This window comes from Argentina silus, assembly GCF_951799395.1.
Source record: "Argentina silus genome assembly, chromosome: 13".
Taxonomy (NCBI): Eukaryota; Metazoa; Chordata; class Actinopteri; order Argentiniformes; family Argentinidae; genus Argentina; species Argentina silus.
Window position 1 is genome coordinate 16,126,049 of NC_139667.1, and position 22,231 is coordinate 16,148,279.

General features: G+C 45.6%; 1 protein-coding gene across 1 annotated transcript; it reads left to right on the top strand.

Moving 5' to 3' along the window:
• The first annotated feature begins 4,484 nt into the window (after positions 1-4,484).
• On the top strand, positions 4,485-9,268 carry LOC310814258 (26S proteasome regulatory subunit 10B-like). The gene is made up of 14 exons (XM_083683560.1): positions 4,485-4,581; positions 5,059-5,138; positions 5,235-5,274; positions 5,413-5,465; positions 5,598-5,665; positions 5,867-5,981; positions 6,392-6,479; positions 6,865-6,926; positions 7,083-7,206; positions 7,367-7,428; positions 7,688-7,808; positions 7,995-8,075; positions 8,409-8,480; positions 8,620-9,268. Exons 1-14 carry the CDS (start codon positions 4,494-4,496, stop codon positions 8,736-8,738), a joined length of 1,173 nt encoding a protein of 390 aa, XP_083539686.1. The 5' UTR covers positions 4,485-4,493; the 3' UTR covers positions 8,739-9,268.
• Positions 9,269-22,231: the final 12,963 nt, after the last annotated feature.

The window sequence follows — 22,231 nt, forward strand, 5'->3', positions numbered from 1 at the left end:
CAGGTGCTTCCCTGGCTCTACGTTGCTCTTTTCTTTCATCTTCTGACTGTATACAACGCTGTATGCAAGATGATTGCTTTCCAAACACAGCCAATCTAAGAAATTCAAGATGGCTGACTTCAAGGACTGAGAAGCCATTGTCAAGCCAGCGTTTTGAGAGTGGGGGCCCCCCTTCCCTGTGCCTCTGGGTTGGTGCGGGGCGAGGTCTCTGTGATGTGGTCATTAACTCCAGCGGTTAAGGGTCAAACAGAGCATCAACATTTCATGTACCTTGTACACTGTCAAGTCACTTTCTCCTGGACCATTTAGAGAGAGAGAGGGGGGGGGGGGGGGTTAAGAGAAAAAGAGAGAGAGAAAAGTAGGAAGAGAGAGAGAGAGAAGGAGGGAGAGAAAATGGGAGCAAGAAAGAGAGTGGTGGAGAGAGAGAGAGACAGAGCTAGCTAGCACTAGCATACACAGCTGCAAGCCTCCCAGCTTGGTGCAGCAGTGCATATTGCCAGAGCTGTGATGAGTCCCCAAGCACAAGAAGCAAATAAAAAATGGTGAGGGAGCCCTGGCAGGGAGAACAGACCAGAGAGCCTCGCTCGCTTGGACACCTGCTTGCTTTGGCCCCTGGGGCCCCCGCTGGAGCGTGCAGGCAGAGGGAAGGACTTACACAACCTCAACCTCACACAGCACGCAGCCGAGGGACCAGAAATGGAACTAGAAATGTTACCGGAACATTGCTGCCTAGTTGCTATTTGGTTATGAGACAACATAGGAGAATATCCCATGAACGTCATCAGAACGTTATAGTTAACTCTGTCAGTGTTGTTGGACTCGACCATGACATGAGGTCATCGAGAGTGAGTGACACTCACAGGAAACAGCCCGCACAGCTCCACGGTAACCACGCTGTGTGTTTGCTTTGGTCACTCTCCCATGAATGGAGAACGGCTATGTCATACATACATTCCACCATCACACCAGGACCAAGTAGCATAACCCTGGCTCTGTCAGGTTACGGTCAGCGCCCTGGGTGGACCGCGAGACCATGCTCGATCAGGTCAGAGTATGGGTAAGAACTTTCCTCTGTCATTTTCATCATCGTTCCTGGAATCAATGACCGTGTGAGGTCCTTGTCAAGCTCTTCATTTGTCTCCCTCAGTCTCTTGTAGTTCTGTAAATATTTGAGAGAGTTATTCCCAGGACTGCATTCATAACATACAGTCCTTCTATTCTAGGCCTTACAGTTCCTGCAACACAAGACCAGATGAATCTATTGTTCCCAGTGAAGTCACACAACATTAACAAGCTGTCAAGCTGTGAACTGACATGGTTAGTATCTGTGACTTGTTGTTTGCTCCTCTGGCCTGGCCTGGCCTGGCCGGGGAGTGAGGCAATGTGTGTGTGTGTGTGTGTGTGTGTGTGTGTGTGTGTGTGTGTGTGTGTGTGTGTGTGTGTGTGTGTGTGTGTGTGTGTGTGTGATCGAAGTAGGGTTTGGGGGGGGAGGGGGGGGGCGTAAAGGAGCTTGACTAAACCAAGCGTTTGTACATAAATTGACATGTGCAATTAGGGAGATGTACACAGTCCCCCTGGTCTGTTTAAGATCCGGAATAGTTTCCTAACAGCTTCAAGATGCCCTGCTCTGGCTTTGGTTCCAAATTTAAATCGGGTTTGACCTTGTTGAATAATGGAGCTGGTAAAGTTCCCTCTGCTCTCTTTGGCTGCATGCCAGCTTCACTCCATACACGATGTGCAAGTCTCTTACAACAAACACTGAAAAAGAGACCGGTCCTTCACTGGAATCCACTGTACGGTAGAATACTGGAATAGTTGATGCAGCCCTTGAACTTGTTGAATGGAATACTGAGCTGAACTTCAGCTTTTGCAATCATGTCATAAACATGTTTGGTTTGTGCTTCCTGTTTATATGGGCCGTAGAAGTGGAGAGGACATTAAAATAGGAATAGCTGGAACCTAACACACTCCGCCTGGAACTCCTCAGGCTGAAATGCTGCAGGCACCTCTCCCTGCTTTCTCTGTCCATCCCTCCCTCCCTCGTCGTCTTTCTCCCTCTCTCTCGCCCTCTTTCTTCCTCTCTCTCTCTCTTTCTCCACAATTAGACCTCAACCCATTTGGCACTCCCCCCTCCAAACAGCTTTGCTATAAGAACATGCCAAATACTTTCTCCCCTGAGATAAGTGCTCTGCAGACCTATCCTAGCCTGCCAAAGTCCCAAAGTCCCGACACAATCACCACCCTTCCCTTTTTTCAACCATTAAACAACTCAGAAAGGCCAGCAAAACAGAACACTGGCTACAGCATGGAACCCAAAGAGTTAAAGACAGCTGCCAACATCTGTAGCTGTGGCTGGCTTGTAATTGTGAGGCCCAGTGAGTGAGTGAGCCGCATGGTGGAGGGGGGGGGGGGCTGCCTGGCAGGCCGCATATTTCAGCCAAGTGTTCACAGAGCAGCTTTCCGGCCTGCCATGTGGACTCAATGATGGCGTCCAGGGGCGTGCTGCGTTCCTATGAAATATTAAATCTGCTCGGCCCCCGAGCGCGGACAGACCACCTGCAAGCAAGCGTGGCGTGCGGCGAGCGAGGGGATCGGATGTCCCCTAGCAGCACACACTGACACGCACAAATGCATGCACGCACGTGCACACACACACACACACACACACACACACACACACACATATACATACATACACGCATGCACGCACACATACATACACATGCACGCACACATACATACACGCACGCACATACCTTCTAGAAATCTCCCCACACAGGCATAGTGCATGCAAGCATGCTCAAATGTACATTACCACTCACAATTCGAAACACCTGTAGTATGTATGGACACATTCACATACGTATACTGTACACATGGGCCTACTCTACAGCAAAACATACAGTATGCGTCACACAAGCTTAATGACACAACAATGCCTCCGTTATGAATGCATGGCCATTCATTAGTTCACGATAGCTACTGTGACCACGATCAATCTGGGCCACACACAGCTGTGACACCGTGGTCCCAGAAGAAACAGGACTCAGGGGAGGCTGGTGGAGGCAGAAATCGGAGGAATGGTCATTCCATTCCATGCATTACAATGAGCCCGTTTCCGATTTCTGCCTCCTTTTACACCCTCTCTCCACAAGGTCTCTGACCACTCAGCCATAGAAGCGACAGCACGCATTGTGCAAGGAACCCTCTCCTCACAAACTCAAGGGTGTGTATACAAAAACCACCGGCAACAGCTCGCAACGAAGAAGAAAAAAAGGGTAGAGACATTAAAAAAAAAAGAAAGAAAAGAAGCAGCACTTGGAATGTTCAGAGCCCCGTGGAAGGAACTTAAGCCTCCTTGGAAACGCGGCCAAGAGGACGACGGGTGCTTGACGACAGCCGTCCCCTCTGGGGCCTCGTCCGTTTACACGTCGCACGGCCCCGGCCTCCCCGCCGCTCCCCCGAGGCGCCCCGCCTGCCCAGATGTGCGGCTGTTTATGTGGAGCAGCGGTCATGACAGCCGACCTGCAACTGCTCAGAGCACACCGGGGCGCCGTAGCTGCTCCAACGGAAGGAGCTGACTGCTCTGGTTAGCGTCGGCCGCTAACAACAGGTTCAGGATCAGTTCTCCAACAGTGGTCTTCTCTTAGTTCCTTAGGTGGAACCAATAGGCTGTTTAAGCCAGTATAAGTAAAGCAGGTTTGTGACCTGTATGTATAGGCCTAATAGATCTAGATTTTGTCTGATCCATGACCCAAACAGAATCTGTGACCCCCCACCCTGCCCAGCAGATTTTGACACGGTTTAGGCACGCAAAGGCTTCAACTTCCATCCTCTCTGTGGCCTCATTGATGCACATGACAGGAGTATGTTCACAGACATGTGCCATGATCTGACCGCTGTGGAGTTCAAATGACACACTGCCACACTACCCCATGACACACTGCTGTTGTGACTTAAAATGCTTGATCAGACAAAAGAAGAATGATAAGGCAATACCTAAGATCGCAAAAATCAAACAAACAAGAGATATTCAAATGACATGTAGGCCTGTAGGACTGACATTCCTAAGACAACAGCAACACCTGGTGGACAATCAGATGATTCCTACTTTCTAAATTCACATATAGTAGACTACTGTACACATTGCCTATAGTACCACCTTTACAGTGCTGCAAACAGATCTATGACTTGTTGATATGTGGTGTAATTTCCATAATAAGGCAAGCAGTTGTTGGTGCTAATCAAAGACAATTAATCAACGCAATTAACTTCCTATGATGAAGACGACCCTAACCCTAACCCTAACCCTAACCCGGTAAAGGTAAAGTAGTCATTTGGATGATGCGATCATGTAACACAAGTTGATTTATTTTGTTGAGGAAACTAAACACACACTAACCTGACAGTCACAGATCTGACGTCACACCGCCTTGTCCAAAAGTTCCGTGTGCCTCAATCCCAGAATTCAACGGTGTAAAACCAGTTTCATCATGGCGGCGGATCCCAGAGACAAGGGTCTGCAAGATTATAGAAAGAAATTACTGGAACATAAAGAAATTGATGGACGACTGAAAGAGCGTATGTATTTGTTATTGATCGGAATTCGTCGCACTGATGTGTCTCAGTATTTCTGCCACGGGACATGTTTTTAGAACTGCTGTGTGACCACACCAACTGAACAAGTCGCTTTGTCATCATGCAAGCCTTCAATGCAGTGTATTAGCATAGCATGCTAGCAACTAGAAAAGCTTGCTCAGCTATTCAGTTTTTGATGTCAATTGGCTTGTATTAGTTACCTACCCTGGCTTATGTTGCAGTTCAACATAGACTGTGTTTTTATGTCGAAGTGTAGTGTAACTAATTCATATTGCCGGTCTGTATTGCTGGCTGTGGTTTTGGGGTATGCGATCTGTCTGACACTGACAGCTTGCTACTAGCTTGCTTGTTATATTGGATAGTCACTCACTCACACCTTTCAATCGCAAATGTTAGTCGCCGTCAGCTACCGTTTCTGGTACTCAGCGATCACTTTTCCGTTTCTCTCCCCATTCACAGTGCGTGAGCAGCTGAGGGAACAGACTAAACAGTACGAGAAGTCTGAGAACGACCTGAAAGCTCTTCAAAGTGTCGGCCAGGTAAGAGCAGTTAACCCTAACCCATTCTGGGGCTATCGTTAAAACTCCTGTCACAACCTGTTATAGCCTTGCTAACTCTTTTTATTTTTGTTGTAGATTGTTGGCGAGGTTCTCAAGCAGTTAACAGAGGAGAAATGTAAGTTCTGAAGACGTTTCATATTAAATTCGGATTTATTTGTCAGTACAATGTCTGCGAATGAAGTTGACCGAATCAAATTATTTCTCACTTTTGTTCTCTCTCTCTTTCTCTCTCTCTCCCTGTCATTGAATCCAGTTATTGTGAAAGCCACCAATGGCCCTCGATATGTTGTTGGCTGCAGGCGACAGGTAAGCAATAGTCAGGAGGACTAAGGAGTATGGAGTAAATATGATTTGTCTATTTAATCACAAGAATGTCTTGAACTTCACATCTCTATACTCGATCATGAGTAACAAACAGTATCTTGTTTTGGGATGCAGCTGGATAAGTCTATGCTCAAACCTGGTACCAGAGTGGCCTTGGACATGACCACTCTGACCATCATGAGGTGAGTACTGGTTTCCACTCAGGCCTCTATTATATCATATCTATTGACACACTAGCATAACCACTTGTGTAGTGTGATGGTTTGAATCATTCAACATTATGTTGAATGTATGTAATGGCCTCTCTGTACAGAAACTCACATAGCAAAGGAGTGTTTAAAGACAGTGATGACTCTGTGCTGTGCTGTGCTGTTCCCATGCAGGTACCTGCCCAGAGAGGTGGACCCACTGGTGTACAACATGTCCCATGAAGACCCTGGCAGTGTGTCCTACTCCGAGATCGGAGGCTTGTCTGAGCAGATCCGAGAGCTCAGAGAGGTATGTAGCATAGAGGCACACTATCCACAGAGGACTGTTTAATTTTTTATTTTTTATTTTTATTGTTGTTGTTGTTTTTTTATTATTACTGCTTAGTGTTTACTCTTAAGTTTTACCCTATCTAGCTCTGATCTGTCCAAACAGACTAGGAGATGACAGCTAAAATATGAAAACATCTCAGCAATTGTTTGTTTTGAAAGAGTAGTAGTTATGGTAAAGTGTTGCTGGCCAGATGCTATACTATATACTTCGTTGCTGATGGCAAGGAGGTCCCGAGACAACAACGTGTAACCCCACTTCAATTGAACACAACATTATTTGATCCCATGGTGCAGTTAGCAATACAATAGTATACATACAACACACAGAGGGACGTAGAGACAGTGACCAATGTGTTGTTTGTATTTCAGGTGATTGAGCTGCCTCTAACCAACCCTGAGCTCTTCCTGAGGGTGGGAATCATCCCTCCTAAAGGCTGCCTGCTCTACGGACCCCCAGGTGAGGAGCTCAACTCAGCAACTTCATATTTTTATTGTCATATGGACTGGGATACTGGGGAGTGTATGACAGTACAATGCAATCCTTGCCGCAAGCTCTCCTCTCCGCGGTCACATGTGTCAAGAGCAATGGATATGTAGGCCTGTGACCTACAGATTTAAAGAAGATGCATGATGTTGGTATTGTCCTTTACAGTAGCAGAAGCATCTGTGTAGCGCAGCTTACCATTAACAAATATATTCAGTATTTGTGGTTAAATGCAGTAATCAAAAACCCAACCATTGTTGCTAACACACTCCAATGACCGGAGCCAACATTATACAGTTATTGCAGTTATTAATAGTTAATAATACTTTCCCTGTCCCTTCCTCTTTGTTATCTTTAGGAACTGGAAAGACCCTTCTGGCCAGAGCTGTTGCCAGCCAGCTTGATTGTAACTTCCTAAAGGTGAGCCCACGCTGACAAATTCAAACTTTGTGTTACAATGTGCTTTATAGGAAGAATGCCCTTAATGGTTAATACCATTATACCATTTCCAAACTCAATGGTTCTGCCCTGTGTGTCTCTGTCTGACTCTTGTTCCTGTCTGATCCTGTGAGTCAGGTGGTCTCCAGCTCCATTGTGGACAAGTACATCGGAGAGAGCGCCAGACTGATCAGAGAAATGTTCAACTACGCCAGGGACCATCAACCCTGCATCATCTTCATGGACGAGATAGACGCCATCGGTATGTGTTCGGAACATCTCTATAACCCAAGAGAAGTCTTTGGGCCCTAGTTGTTGGCGATTAACTTGGGCCCAGAGTTTTTCCACAATATATATATATATATATTTTTTTTTTTTCTCTTTTAGCCTTTGAATCTAACAACCTGTGTGTCTGTTTGTAGGTGGTCGTCGTTTCTCAGAGGGGACATCTGCAGACAGAGAGATTCAGAGGACGCTGATGGAGGTGAGTCTCACAGCCAAGGAGTTATACTGCACATAATACTGAAAATGATCAATTACGGCTTTTGTACTTGTTACCTACAGGTTAGTGTTAGAATTACTTGGCCAAGCATGCTCCAGTTAGCATGCCTAGATCAACTCAGTCACTCCAAGTTGTATTGCAACTATGAAGCCTGGAGTTGCTGGGCTTGTTTGCCATTTACCGTAATGATTGAGTGGCTGATGCTAAGCTAACCTCTTAACCCTCTGTCTGTCCTCCTCAGCTCCTGAACCAGATGGATGGCTTCGACACCCTGCACAGGGTGAAGATGATCATGGCCACCAACCGGCCAGACACGCTGGACCCTGCTCTGCTACGACCGGGGAGACTGGACCGCAAGATCCGTACGTACCCTCACACCTCCACCCTCCCCTCTCATCTCATCTTTGTCACTCATCATCGTCATCCCTCTACCTGTGGCACATCCTCCTAACTACTATCTGTTAAGATTTGGCCTTTTTTTTAGATTAACTTGGTGTTGATATGATGACACAGGGCTTTCACAGTAACTCCTGGCTTTGTCTCCACAGACATCGAGCTGCCCAATGAGCAGGCCCGTCTGGACATTCTGAAGATCCACTCTGGACCAATCACCAAGCATGGAGAGATGGGTCAGTAAATGAACGGATGTTCCAATGACCAGAGGGTTTAATGGACATGGAAAAATGTGTTTAGGGGCATCTGAATAATCTAAAGTGGCCTCCTCCCTTTGTCTCCTGAGGTGGCATCACTAAGAAAGAAGCCCATTAGGGGATGTGTTTTCGATCACATGATGATGGAAGTTCTATAAAGTCAGTGCTGAGAAAGGATAAGCGGAGAAGAAGCCATAGCAGACTATTGAGATGGAACCGCTAGAGGATCTATCTCTGTTTGCTGAGCCCTTTTTTCTGTTACCTGTTGTGAATTGCAAAGCAGGGTTCTCATTGATTGTCTTTTCTTTGCAGATTATGAGGCGATTGTGAAGCTGTCAGATGGATTCAATGGAGCTGATCTAAGGAATGTGTGCACGGAAGCAGGTGTGGACCATATCCGATGATACCCATACCCAACACGATGCGCATATTATATATTGTATGTGATGTGCTGGGCTGCCTGTACATTTGATGTCCTCGAAACAATCCCCTTATTATGTGTATTACTGTCTTTGTTTCATAGGTATGTTTGCAATACGTGCCGACCATGAATATGTGACACAGGAGGATTTCATGAAGGCAGTTCGCAAGGTCGCAGACTCCAAGAAGCTGGAATCCAAGCTGGACTACAAACCTTTATGATATCACCAACAAAGCATCCATCCAGAAACATCTGGCGACTTTACACGACTATGGACAGAGCAAGAGAACAGACGTATCAAATATCCTGTATGTAAAATGGATATCTAGATATAGCTTACAATTGTTAACATCGCTACCACAGACCGCAGCGGTGTTACATACTATATGCTATGGTGTTTCTTTTTGTATTTTGCCTTAAAAATACACATTTGATTTACATGAAATGTCGACTCTCTTATCCCATTGTATGATTCTCTTGATGCCCGTCCAAAGGTTACTGAGAAACACTATTGTAGGGGAAAAACAAACTACAATTGTATTTGACCTGGAGGATATTTGGAATACAACGTCAAACCATATGGGTGTGTGGTGTACTATTCATTCTGGGAGTTGTCATTGTCAATATCCCGAGTCTGATATTGACAAAAGTCTTTTTAATTGAAGCGTTTATTGTCCTCTGAAGTCTGAAGCACAGAGCCTGACCAACTTTGTATCATGTTAAAGTTGTAATTAAAACATTCAGAATGAGATTGAAATGTTGGTGTTGTTCACTACTTCTCTATTAGATTACGGAAAAGCCTGTATTGACATTTCTGACTTTTCAATGTAATTACTGGACAGGCCAATGTGCCTTGTTTAGAATAAAGTTATACACAAAACACTGCTCCTGATACAATGACTTAGTGCAAGACTCTATTATGAGGCAAACTCTCCAATAACCCATTTTAATGTCCCATGCTGAATAAGCCCTGTTGAATTTAAGAAAGGTGCTGCTCTGCAACTAGCAAAAAAAACAAATAAAGTAACCTATCTGTCTGCCAATGAATATACTCTGTCAATTACATCCCTGTATTCTCGCAGGGGTCTCAAACTCAATTTACCTGGGGGCCGCTGGAGGTAGAGTCTGGGTGAGGCTGGGCCGCATCAAGTATTTCACAAAAAAAGGGTTTCAAGTATTCAAAAAAATACCTGCCGTGAAGAGAAAGGTTGGCGACGAGCGCAGACAATTTCAGGAAAAACTCGCTAATTCGCGTTGGCTAACTTGTCAACAAACACCACCGGAAGCTGTCACGAGCCTGAGCTATGGTAGCCCATAAGTGATTAAAAAAAACGCCCAGGGCAACGACTCGGCAAAAAGATGCGTGTGAGAAAAACGGGCGGGCCGAACTAACACTAAACTTTGATGTCAAGTAGGGGGCCACAAAATATCGTCCCGCGGGCCGCGAGTTTGAGACCCCTGTGACTCAGAGGGTCAGCATCTTACAGAAGAGTGTAAGCAAATCCATATCCCATGGATCAGTGGAGGGAGAAATCAGGATGTTTGATACCATTCCTCATTCCGTTGCATGCATTACAATGAGCCCGTCCTCCGATTTCTACCTCCACCAGCCTCCCCTGCCATGAATATGATTATGAGCACAACCCTGTGTCTGTAACATTCAGTAGTTCAGGACACAAGTGGGTCTGTGAAAGGCAATAGAAAAGAGGGATAACGTCCTGCCTTGACAGTGCGCTTGGAACCATGACTTTCGGAAATCTCAGACTTGGAAACTCGTAGAAAGATGATGCCTGAGTTTTCCACTCTGAGAGTATCAGAACCAATAGGTTCGACCAACAGGAAGCTCTATGAAAATAACATGTTCATTTTAAATCGGATATTTTGAGTTTCTGACTTTGCATGAACACCACAGTACAAGCAACCTAACTCCACATAGTGAGGGAGAGAGACGGTATGTTATGATTGAATGCTTTTTTATTCCAATTTTTCAATGCTGTCCTTTTTTTTTGTCCTCCTCCTTGATGGCCTGTGAAAGCAAGAGAAACTCATTTATCATCACTCTTACTTCAGTCATACTGTACATTACTGTAAAGAATCTAAAGTTAAAAAAATAAATATATTTTTGGTACATTCACAGAAAGAAGTAAAACATTGCAACAGTGCTCAACTGGGCTGGATTGTCGAGTGAGACACACCTCAGTTGGAAGGACCGTGGAAGCGGACATCTAACGATGTCTACGAGGAAGCTGAGGATAAATAAAGGAGAGAACATATTGAAATGTGTATTTATGTAACAGGATTGTGAAGAGGGTTGACAGCATTGTATCAATGAATCAAGATTCATTCCCCCTGGTGTTAATTCCTGACCTCAGCGACTGTCTACTGAACCATCTCTATCAGAATGGCTGAGAGGGTCTTGACCTTACCATAACGCGTCGAGGATTGCCTCCGAAGGGACCACAGACTATTGTCTCCACAGGTTCCTCGTATTCCTCAGGAGCTGCCGAGGAAAGAACAAAACATCACTGTCAAAACAGCCCTGGCTACCATACTGTAACTCAGCTCAAACTGAAATTATTTGAAGTCTATGGTCTTGGACTATTATAACACACAAACAAATCAACCACACAAGTTTCATTTCAAATCTACCAATACAGGGGGTAGTATTTTGAGTCTGTGACGCAACGTCACGTAAGTGCTACTATATAAGCGTCCGCACACGCGTCGTAGCTCCATTCACTCTAGTCTAGTCTCTTGCAAAGTTCGCTTGTGCCAACTCTCGCTAGTCTATCTGTTATCAATCTCGATATCGATTTACTTAGGCCTATACTTCAACACCCAAACAGTCTTTTTAAAGACTAACCCCACAAACAGTCTTTTTAAAGATTATTCCCATCTCAGCCCTAGCCAGTAATTATTTTAACTGCTAGGCGTGCACTTAGCTAACTAGCTAGCAACTTTTTCAACGTGTTGCAACACAACTATACGACCCACGCGACTAAGACACACACACACACTCACCCACTCACAAAGGACTACAATTGTTAAGTCTTAAAATAAAATCTGCATTGCCTGCAAAATCGTTATTGTGTACTGTTGTATTAAAGATCGTGCCTAAGTCCCGACTGATTAGCCCCCGATACTAGTCTCTCAACATAGCCACACACGCACACATCGTTACATCATAGCCTAAACTTTATTGAAAACACAACTAATCCACATCCTAATTATTTCAAAACCAAACAAAAATGGAGAGATTTCTAGTGAGGACCAACAAGGCAACCGACGCACCACCAGCTGCAAAAAAAGCTTCGAAGGTACGATGAATGAAATACCGCAAATACCGCAATCGTGCACAAATCAAGGATGATTTGAGGCTATGTTTATCAGACATTGCGCCAAGAATTGAGGATCTTTGCAAGGCAAAGCAGGCTCAGGTCTCACATTAACATCGCCAACCTGCAAGCTTCTGTAAAAAATGCAGATGATATGCCTACTATTAGGCCTAGTAATAATAACAATAATAAAGCATAAATTCATATCAGAGGTCTGGTGCCAATTCCCAATTATAGCAGTAGCCTAGTAATGATAATAGGCCTACTGATGATGATGATAATGATAATAATAACAACAACAATAAGGCATGTAACCTCATATAATTATATAGCAATAGCCTAGTAATGATAATAGGCCTACCACTACTCATAATAATAATAATGCCTGCAAGCTCACATTAGAAGTCTGGTGCTACTGCCAATTATAACAATAGCCTAGTAATGATAATAGGCCTACCTACCGCTACTGATGATGATGATAATAGTGTGGGCCTAACAATAATAGCCTAGCCTAGGGCTATCTATCTATCTGTCTATGCAAGGTGGTGTAGTGGGGGTGGCGCCGGGAAGGGGGGGGGTGGCGCCGGGAGGAGGGGGGGCCCCAACTGCAATGAACCAGCTTTGGGGGGGCCCAGCTTGCAAAAGGTTGAGAACCCCTGCCTTAGATCACCAGCCTATCAGGCTTGTGGAAGAGAAGAGAGAAAACCTATTACTCAAATGAATACTGACTCTCGAGTGGGAATGGCACAGAGCTGGGCGTCATCATCGATGCGTGGTCCAAGTTAATCGGCATCAAACCTGGGTGTGTTAGCAAGAGATCATCACACAGTTATGAATGGCTTAGGCAGAATAAGGAGTGAAGCCTGTCAAGAAGCTAGATATTCAAAATGGTGGGAGTTGTTCTCAGGTCACCAGCACATCAGGCTTCTAGCAGAGTAAAGAGAGGACACTTATGGTTGAAATCAATACTGACCCCCCGCAGGCAAAGGGATGGGTCTCATCAGGGATGCCAGGTCCAGCAGCAGCGGTGCAGGGCCCTGGCTTGGAGCTGTGGCAGCACTCACACAGGGGTAGAGGAGGGTGGGGTACCTACTACCACCTGGACGTGCTGTTAGTTGGGAAATATGATCACATCATCATTAGTAAGGAAATATGATCACATCATCATAATCATTATCCTCATCTTCGTCCTCATCATCATCATCATCATCACAGTCATGACTGGCTGATCCATTAGAAGGAGTTAAGGCTACATGAGGCTTGTAATATTTACATGCTATCCTAGAGTTGACTGGGGTTGGAGGAGGAGGAGGGCTGGAGTCCCCTAGACCACCAGGCTTCACAGCTATCATAGGCACCATGTTCAGGGTGGCCGTCCTCGGAATAGCTGTTGTTGGTGGAGGAGCCAAAGGCGGAGGTGGTGGAAGGTTTCTCTGTGAAAAATAGAAACAAAGTCTGTCTTGGAGAAAACTCAGCTCAATGAGACTAACCTGAATAGGAAAAGGTTGAATAAATAAATACAACTGCTTTAGAAATTACAGTTAAAAGTGAATACCTCCCCCTCGGGCTTGCTGGTGTCCACCCATCTGTCCAGGGTCTTATCAAAGACATGCTGAGGAAGGATGAGAACAGTACATACCTTTGACTTTTTTCTACATTCAACCATACTTAACAGCACCAATGATACAAAATCCCTCCCTGGACAAATGCTTCCAAATGCAAAATGGACAAACATGGATTTTGTGTATCAGTTCATTGAGATTTCCCTACAGGTTTATGATGAGCAGATTTCTTACAGGTTTATAGTCATCGGCCGGTAGGAACGCCTCCTTCTTTTTCTCCCTGAAGAGCCAGCTGTACCAGCTCTTCTTGGCCTGGGTCTCCAGCAGGGTCCCACTCCCTGGCTTGCTGCTCTCAGCCTCTGTGGGCCTAGCTGGCTGGCTAAGGGCCGCCTGTTGAGCTAGGCTCACAAAATCCACGTACCTGGTCCGCACGTCTGTGAAGAAGGAAAACCTCTGCTCAGAACAGCATGACGTGAAGCTCAGTTTCAATATACGACAAACAGTATTCATATTGTTGACCCTCGTTACCCCTTAAAGACACTACATTTGTTAGGAACTCAGCAACAGTGACCACTCATAAACAATCACCTTTTCTTCGGGCGTAAAATCCCGGACCAGGATTCACCTGAGGTGGTGGAGGTGGTGATGCAGGATAGGTCTGCAATAGACATCAGCCGAGCAATCAAAATAGGACACACTCTGATCAATAACATGGCACTGCTTATCATTTGACAGCATTAATGTGATGGTCGAGAGATAAAGGATAATAAAGGATAAGGAAAGAGTGAGCTATACGTCTAGGGCTGGTTTCCCGAACATAGATTGAGCGAAATCCTAGACTGAAAAGCATCTTCAATGGAGATTCTCCATTATAAGTGTGATTTAGTCAGGGACTGGGCTTAATCTATGTTCTGGAAACCACCCCCTCGAGTGAGCTACACATTGCCTATTCTAATGAAGTTGTGATTCATGGGGTAGAGATGTGTATGGTGTCCTACACCAACGGAGGGAGCTCTGTGTGCTGCTATCTGAAATGTGGACCTCTGGGTGCAGCTGGATCTCAGTCCTGCTCATACCTCTGTGTATAATCTGGGCGGGGCACTTACTTTGGGAAGCCGTGAGCGCCTCTTTGGGACAGCGCCAAGCTGAAGAGGCTCAACCTGTCCACTTACAGCCATCCTAGGAGCGATCATGTGGCCACCTGGGGCAATCCCACCCATCTCCACATCCCACATATATGAGTAGTTCAGGGGCTCCTCCTCAACCCTTTGGGGAGCTGCCAGTAGGACAGCCTCCTGGTCCCTCTGGGGAGCAGCCAGTAGGATAGCCTCCTCCTGGTCCCTCTGGGGAGTTGCCAGTAGGACAGCCTCCTCCTGGTCCCTTTGGGGAGCTGCCAGTAGGACAGCCTGCTCCTGGTCCCTCTGGGGAGCTGCCAGTAGGAGGACAGTCTCATTTTCATCCCTCTGGGGAGCATCCAAAAGGAGGACAGCCTCCTGGTCCCTCTGGGGAGCATCCAAAAGGAGGACAACCTCCTGGTCCCTCTGGGGAGCTGCCACTAGGACAGCCTCCTCTTGGTCCCTCTGGGGAGCTACCAGTTGGACAGCCTCCTCCTGGTCCCTCTGTGGAGCATCCAAAAGGAGGACAGCCTCCTGGTCACTCTGGGGAGCTGCCACTAGGAGGACAACCTCTTCGTCCCTCTGGGGAGCTGCCACTAGGAGGACAACCTCTTGGTCCCTCTGGGGAGCTGCGAATAGGACAGCCTCCTCCTGGTCCCTCTGGGGAGTTGCCAGTAGGACAGTCTCCTTCTCATCCCTCTGGGGAGCATCCAAAAGGAGGACAGCCTCCTGGTCCCTTTGGGGAGCATACAAAAGGAGGACAGTCTCCTTCTCATCCCTCTGGGGAGCATCCAAAAGGAGGACAACCTCCTGGTCTCTCTGGGGAGCATCCAAAAGGAGGACAGCCTCCTGGTCCCTCTGGGGAGCTGCAAGTAGGAGGACAGCCTCCTTCTCATCCTTCTGGGGAGCATCCAAAAGGAGGACAGCCTCCTGGACCCTCTGGGGAGCTGCCACTAGGAGGACAACCTCCTGGTCCCTCTGGGGAGCAGCCAGTAGGACAGCCTCCTCCTGGTCCTTCTGGGGAGTTGCCAGTAGGACAGCCTCCTCCTGGTCCCTCTGGCGAGCTGCTAGTAAGACAGCCTCCTCCTGGTCTCTCTGGGGAGCTGTGTCAGGGACTCCAGGGGCTGTGACTGGGAGGGACTACAGTATGGCAGAGTAAAAGACAAGCACAATGAGTCCACAAAAATTAAACTCCTAGCTAGTAACAGGTTCATGACACATATTATACAAACGTCCAAAATATCCTGAACAGACACTCTATGCATTTTACTGTATCAATACAAATGTCATTATTCATCACCATCATATCACCACCACATTCATCATACTCATTGGGGTTAGTGTTAGGGTAACGTATGCTGTGTGAGACGCTACCTGGGCAATGGTATTCTGCCTGCAGAGCAGGCCTAGAAAATAGTGTGCCTGGATCGCCAGGCACCCCAAAGCCATCATCTCATCACTAGAACAGAGAAAGCACATCAGGTTGTTTAACAGGCCGGGGAGGAAGACATTCTTAAGAATTATTTGTTTTTGAGTTGCACCTAAACCCAATTACAATAGCAAATAGCAATATATCTATCTCTGTGAAGATGAGGTTAATGTTGTTGTGAAAAGCCCTTACTTTGTCAGAGGTCCAGGGAGGGGTGATGAGGCAGGTCCCTGCGCCTGGACGCCTGTCTGTGGTGTAGGGCTCACTAATAGAGGAAGATAAACCAAATTAGACAACAAAGCCCTCTGGAACTGCAACGATAAAGCATCACCATGTCTACTGATCAGTAATAGGGGAGTGGCTAAAGGGGTCTTCCATCCTGACCAGCATCCCATTGACAGCCTGACTTGGCCAAAACCTAAAAATCCTCCTAACCCCAACCTTTTACCAAACATTTAACTCTAACCCCAACTGTAACCTTAACCAAATTGTCATCAATTTGGAATTTCAACATGGGTTTGCTGGTCAGTCTTGTCCGTAGTTTTTCCCACTGTAATAATGTAGACTAACCTTGCTCCCCTGATGTTGGTGGGCCGTGATGTTGACAAGGACCATAATAATGGTAATGGTTTATCGTCGGATTATAATTGTGGGTGACATTCATCGGTGTCACCCCATCCAACTGTCTCCAACAGCTCCTCCCTGTGAAAAAGGATAAGAGGAGAGGCTCTCTCAGTCAGTCTTCACTTCGATAAGGGAGCATCAATCCTTGAGTGTGTGTAAGAGTGTGTGTAAGTCTTACCTTCATGGTTGTCTTGTGTGTGATGGTGGGCTTCATGTGGCCCACCTTGCCCATCATTAGGATACCGTCCCCCCCGGTCCTTAGCAAAACAAATCAAGTCCACATTTTAGTAGAGTCTAAGATTCAGAGGATAATCTATGTTCTTAAAGCCTAAGTAACATCCAAAGAACCTGGCAAAGACCTATTGCTTGTTGAAATGTTGTCAGTTGAAAAAGCACTGAACCTTGGCATTTCACTATGAGACAGGAACTCTCAGGAACTGTTATTCAGTGTCTTTGAAGTTCAGGGGTCATTCTGAGACAAGTACAGTATAGTCTTATAGTCACTATAGTTTGAGTACTCACGGGAGTGGTATCCATGATGAGTCTATGGATCGTCTTTAGAAGTTTTCTTATGTCTGGATAATGAGACAGAAACACAGTGATCTCTCATGTACTTGAACAGACATTTCTTTCTTCCTTTCTTTTTAAAACATGTTTTTTCTCTCTATATCAATATTGCATGTCTGATATAGAAGTCCCAGATACCTGGCATACCCACAAGCTGACATCAAATGGTCGGCCCAGATGTGGCCCACTAATCTGCCCTATCAAAACTCCATCCTATAAATTATATAGCCTATAGCTTAAAAAACGGATTCAAGATCAACCCAGAATCTCATCTCTCGAGTCTGATTTAGTGAGACTAGTGCAATAGGCCTACTACATTGGGTTGAAGTTGATTTGTAGGTTAGGTTTAGTTTGTTAAGTTTACTTTCGAAGGCCTATTTACTCCAAGGCCGGGACTAGAGCCCGACTTACCTTCTGCAAACCGGCTCAGCTTGGGTTTCGGAAAGACGACCTCAGCGCAAACATCTGCAACACTGGCGAAATCGGTCTAGCATCCATGTTTTGTGCTTGCTTAATAAAAACGTCACAATGCATGTTTGGCCACTGGAATGCGTCACAATGGCTGGGCATTTTTTGGTGAATTTATTTAAAATCATAAAACGGGGGCGCGGGTGGGCCTATATACACTGCAAATATAAACGGACAATTCGAAATGACGATGTGGGTTATTGTAAATCATCTTTATAATAGTGTCAGACGCATGATTAATCTGTTTCTGTATAATCGTACAGAATCACTCATCTGAAACAATTGTTTCTTTAAACAGTCAATATTTCACATTTCTGAATGCAGATAGATAGGCTACCCAGTACCCACTAACTGACACCCAAATGCTATAGATGTTCAAACCTGCCCAATCAACAACCATGGCAACCATGGACCTAAACCTTTTGAGTGCGTGGCGTTGATTATTACGCTCGGGGTCAGTTTATAGAATATGATATCCTTCGGACGACCCTATCCTAAACCCTCACTCTAACCTTAACCCTATGGATTTGTGGATTTGTAGTTTGTTGGTTCACTTTTCTTAGGTTATTATTTACTCCAAGGCTGGAGGTAGACCATGATCTAACTCCCCTGGGCAAACGGGCTATTCAACTCCAGTCGTGTGCACACTGCAGCGGCGAGTGTTGAGGTGACACTCAAATGGCAAGGATAAGGCCGACTGTGGAAATGTGCAAAACTGTCGAAGTCAGTGTCCTGGTGCTTGCTTTTATGTTTGGCCACTTGGAGTGCGTCACACTTCAGGGTTCATTTGGATAAATTTTTTTGCGCGGGTTTATATATTTATATACCCGTCTAAACACATGTATAAATGATGGCTACATACAGTACAGGTTGTATTTGTGTCAGAAATAAATTATTTTTCTGTATGATTAGCCTATAACTCAAGAAAGGTGTGAGCTCACTCAAACCATATGGGTGTGTGATGTACTATTCATTCTGGGAGTTGTCATTGTCAATATCCCGAGTCTGATATTGACAAAAGTCTTTTTAAGTGAACCGTTTATTGTCCTCTGAAGTCTAAAGCTTGACTTAGTGCAAGACTCTATTATGAGGCAAACTCTCCAATAACCCATTTTAATGTCCCATGCTGAATAAGTCTAAGAAAATAAAGTAACCTATCTGTCTGCCAATGAATATACTCTGTCAATTACATCCCTGTATTCTCTCAGAGGGTCAGCATCTTACAGAAGCGTGTAAGCAAATCCATATCCCATGGATCAGTGGAGGGAGAAATCAGGATGTTTGATACCATTCCTCATTCCGTTGCATGCATTACAATGAGCCCGTCCTCCGATTTCTACCTCCACCAGCCTCCCCTGCCATGGATATGATTATGAGCACAACCCTGTGTCTGTAACATTCAGTACTCCAGGACACAAGTGGGTCTGTGAAAGGCAATAGAAAAGAGGGATAACGTCCTGCCTTGACAGTGCGCTTGGAACCATGACATTCTGAAATCTCAGACTTGGAAACTCGTAGAAAGATGATGCCTGAGTTTTCCACTCTGAGAGTATCAGAACCAATAGGTTCGACCAACAGGAAGCTCTATGAAAATAACATGTTCATTTTAAATCGGATATTTTGAGTTTCTGACTTTGCATGAACACCACAGTACAAGCAACCTAACTCCACATAGTGAGGGAGAGAGACGGTATGTTATGATTGAATGCTTTTTTATTCCAATTTTTCAATGCTGTCCTTTTTTTTTGTCCTCCTCCTTGATGGTCTGTGAAAGCAAGAGAAAGTCATTTATCATCACTCTTACTTCAGTCATACTGTACATTACTGTAAAGAATCTAAAGTTAAAAAAATAAATATATTTTTGGTACATTCACAGAAAGAAGTAAAACATTGCAAGAGTGCTCAACTGGGCTGGATTGTCGAGCGAGACACACCTCAGTTGGAAGGACCGTGGAAGCGGACATCTAACGATGTCTACGAGGAAGCTGAGGATAAATAAAGGAGAGAACGTATTGAAATGTGTATTTATGTAACAGGATTGTGAAGAGGGTTGACAGCATTGTATCAATGAATCAAGATTCATTCCCCCTGGTGTTAATTCCTGACCTCAGCGACTGTCTACTGAACCGTCTCTATCAGAATGGCTGAGAGGGGCTTGACCTTACCATAACGCGTCGAGGATTGCCTCCGAAGGGACCACAGACTATTGTCTCCACAGGTTCCTCGTATTCCTCAGGAGCTGCCGAGGAAAGAACAAAACATCACTGTCTGTTCAAAACAGCCCTGGCTACCATACTGTAACTCAGCTCAAACTGAAATGATTTGAAGTCTACAGGGGCTTTGACCAGGGGCTGTAGATTGTTGTCAAGAAGCCTGCTGACAAACTATTGTCATATTCATAAGGGGGGCATTGACTGGCATAACATCATTCATGGGAATGATGAGTCCACCGTTAAAGTCCACCATTAAATAGAGATGCCTTAGATCACCAGCCTATCAGGCTTGTGGAAGAGAAGAGAGAAAACCTATTACTCAAATGAATACTGACTCTCGAGTGGGAATGGCACAGAGCTGGGCGTCATCATCGATGCGTGGTCCAAGTTAATCGGCATCAAACCTGGGTGTGTTAGCAGGAGATCATCACACAGTTATGAATGGCTTAGGCAGAATAAGGAGTGAAGCCTGTCAAGAAGCTAGATATTCAAAATGGTGGGAGTTGTTCTCAGGTCACCAGCACATCAGGCTTCTAGCAGAGTAAAGAGAGGACACTTATGGTTGAAATCAATACTGACCCCCCGCAGGCAAAGGGATGGGTCTCATCAGGGATGCCAGGTCCAGCAGCAGCGGTGCAGGGCCCTGGCTTGGAGCTGTGACAGCACTCACACAGGGGTAGAGGAGGGTGGGGTACCTACTACCACCTGGACGTGCTGTTAGTTGGGAAATATGATCACATCATCATTAGTAGGGAAATATGATCACATCATCATAATCATTATCCTCATCTTCGTCTTCGTCCTCATCATCATCATCATCATCATCATCATCACAGTCATGACTGGCTGATCCATTAGAAGGAGTTCAGGCTACATGAGGCTTGTAATATTTACTTGCTCTCCTAGAGTTGACTGGGGTTGGAGGAGGAGGAGGGCTGGAGTCCCCTAGACCACCAGGCTTCACAGCTATCATAGGCACCATGTTCAGGGTGGCCGTCCTCGGAATAGCTGTTGTTGGTGGAGGAGCCAAAGGCGGAGGTGGTGGAAGGTTTCTCTGTGAAAAATAGAAACAAAGTCTGTCTTGGAGAAAACTCAGCTCAATGAGACTAACCTGAATAGGAAAAGGTTGAATAAATAAATACAACTGCTTTAGAAATTACAGTTAAAAGTGAATACCTCCCCCTCAGGCTTGCTGGTGTCCACCCATCTGTCCAGGGTCTTATCAAAGACATGCTGAGGAAGGATGAGAACAGTACACACCTTTGACTTTTTTCTACATTCAACCATACTTAACAGCACCCATGATACAAAATCCCTCCCTGGACAAATGCTTCCAAATGCAAAATGGACAAAAATGGATTTTGTGTATCAGTTCATTGAGATTTCCCTACAGGTTTATGATGAGCAGATTTCTTACAGGTTTATAGTCATCGGCCGGTAGGAACGCCTCCTTCTTTTTCTCCCTGAAGAGCCAGCTGTACCAGCTCTTCTTGGCCTGGGTCTCCAGCAGGGTCCCACTCCCTGGCTTGCTGCTCTCAGCCTCTGTGGGCCTAGCTGGCTGGCTAAGGGCCGCCTGTTGAGCTAGGCTCACAAAATCCACGTACCTGGTCCGCACGTCTGTGAAGAAGGAAAACCTCTGCTCAGAACAGCATGACGTGAAGCTCAGTTTCAATATACGACAGACAGTATTCATATTGTTGACCCTCGTTACCCCTTAAAGACACTACATTTGTTAGGAACTCAGCAACAGTGACCACTCATAAACAATCACCTTTTCTTCGGGCGTAAAATCCCGGACCAGGATTCACCTGAGGTGGTGGAGGTGGTGATGCAGGATAGGTCTGCAATAGACATCAGCCGAGCAATCAAAATAGGACACACTCTGATCAATAACATGTGATGGTCGAGAGATAAAGGATAATAAAGGATAAGGAAAGAGTGAGCTATACATCTAGGGCTGGTTTCCCGAACATAGATTGAGCGAAATCCTAGACTGAAAAGCATCTTCAATGGAGATTCTCCATTATAAGTGTGATTTAGTCAGGGACTAGGCTTAATCTATGTTCTGGAAACCACCCCCTCGAGTGAGCTACACATTGCCTATTCTAATGAAGTTGTGATTCATGGGGTAGAGATGTGTATGGTGTCCTACACCAACGGAGGGAGCTCTGTGTGCTGCTATAATCTATCTGAAATATGGACCTCTGGGTGCAGCTGGATCTCAGTCCTGCTCATACCTCTGTGTATAATCTGGGCGGGGCACTTACTTTGGGAAGCCGTGAGCGCCTCTTTGGGACAGCGCCAAGCTGAAGAGGCTCAACCTGTCCACTTACAGCCCTCCTAGGAGCGATCATGTGGCCACCTGGGGCAATCCCACCCATCTCCACATCCCACATATATG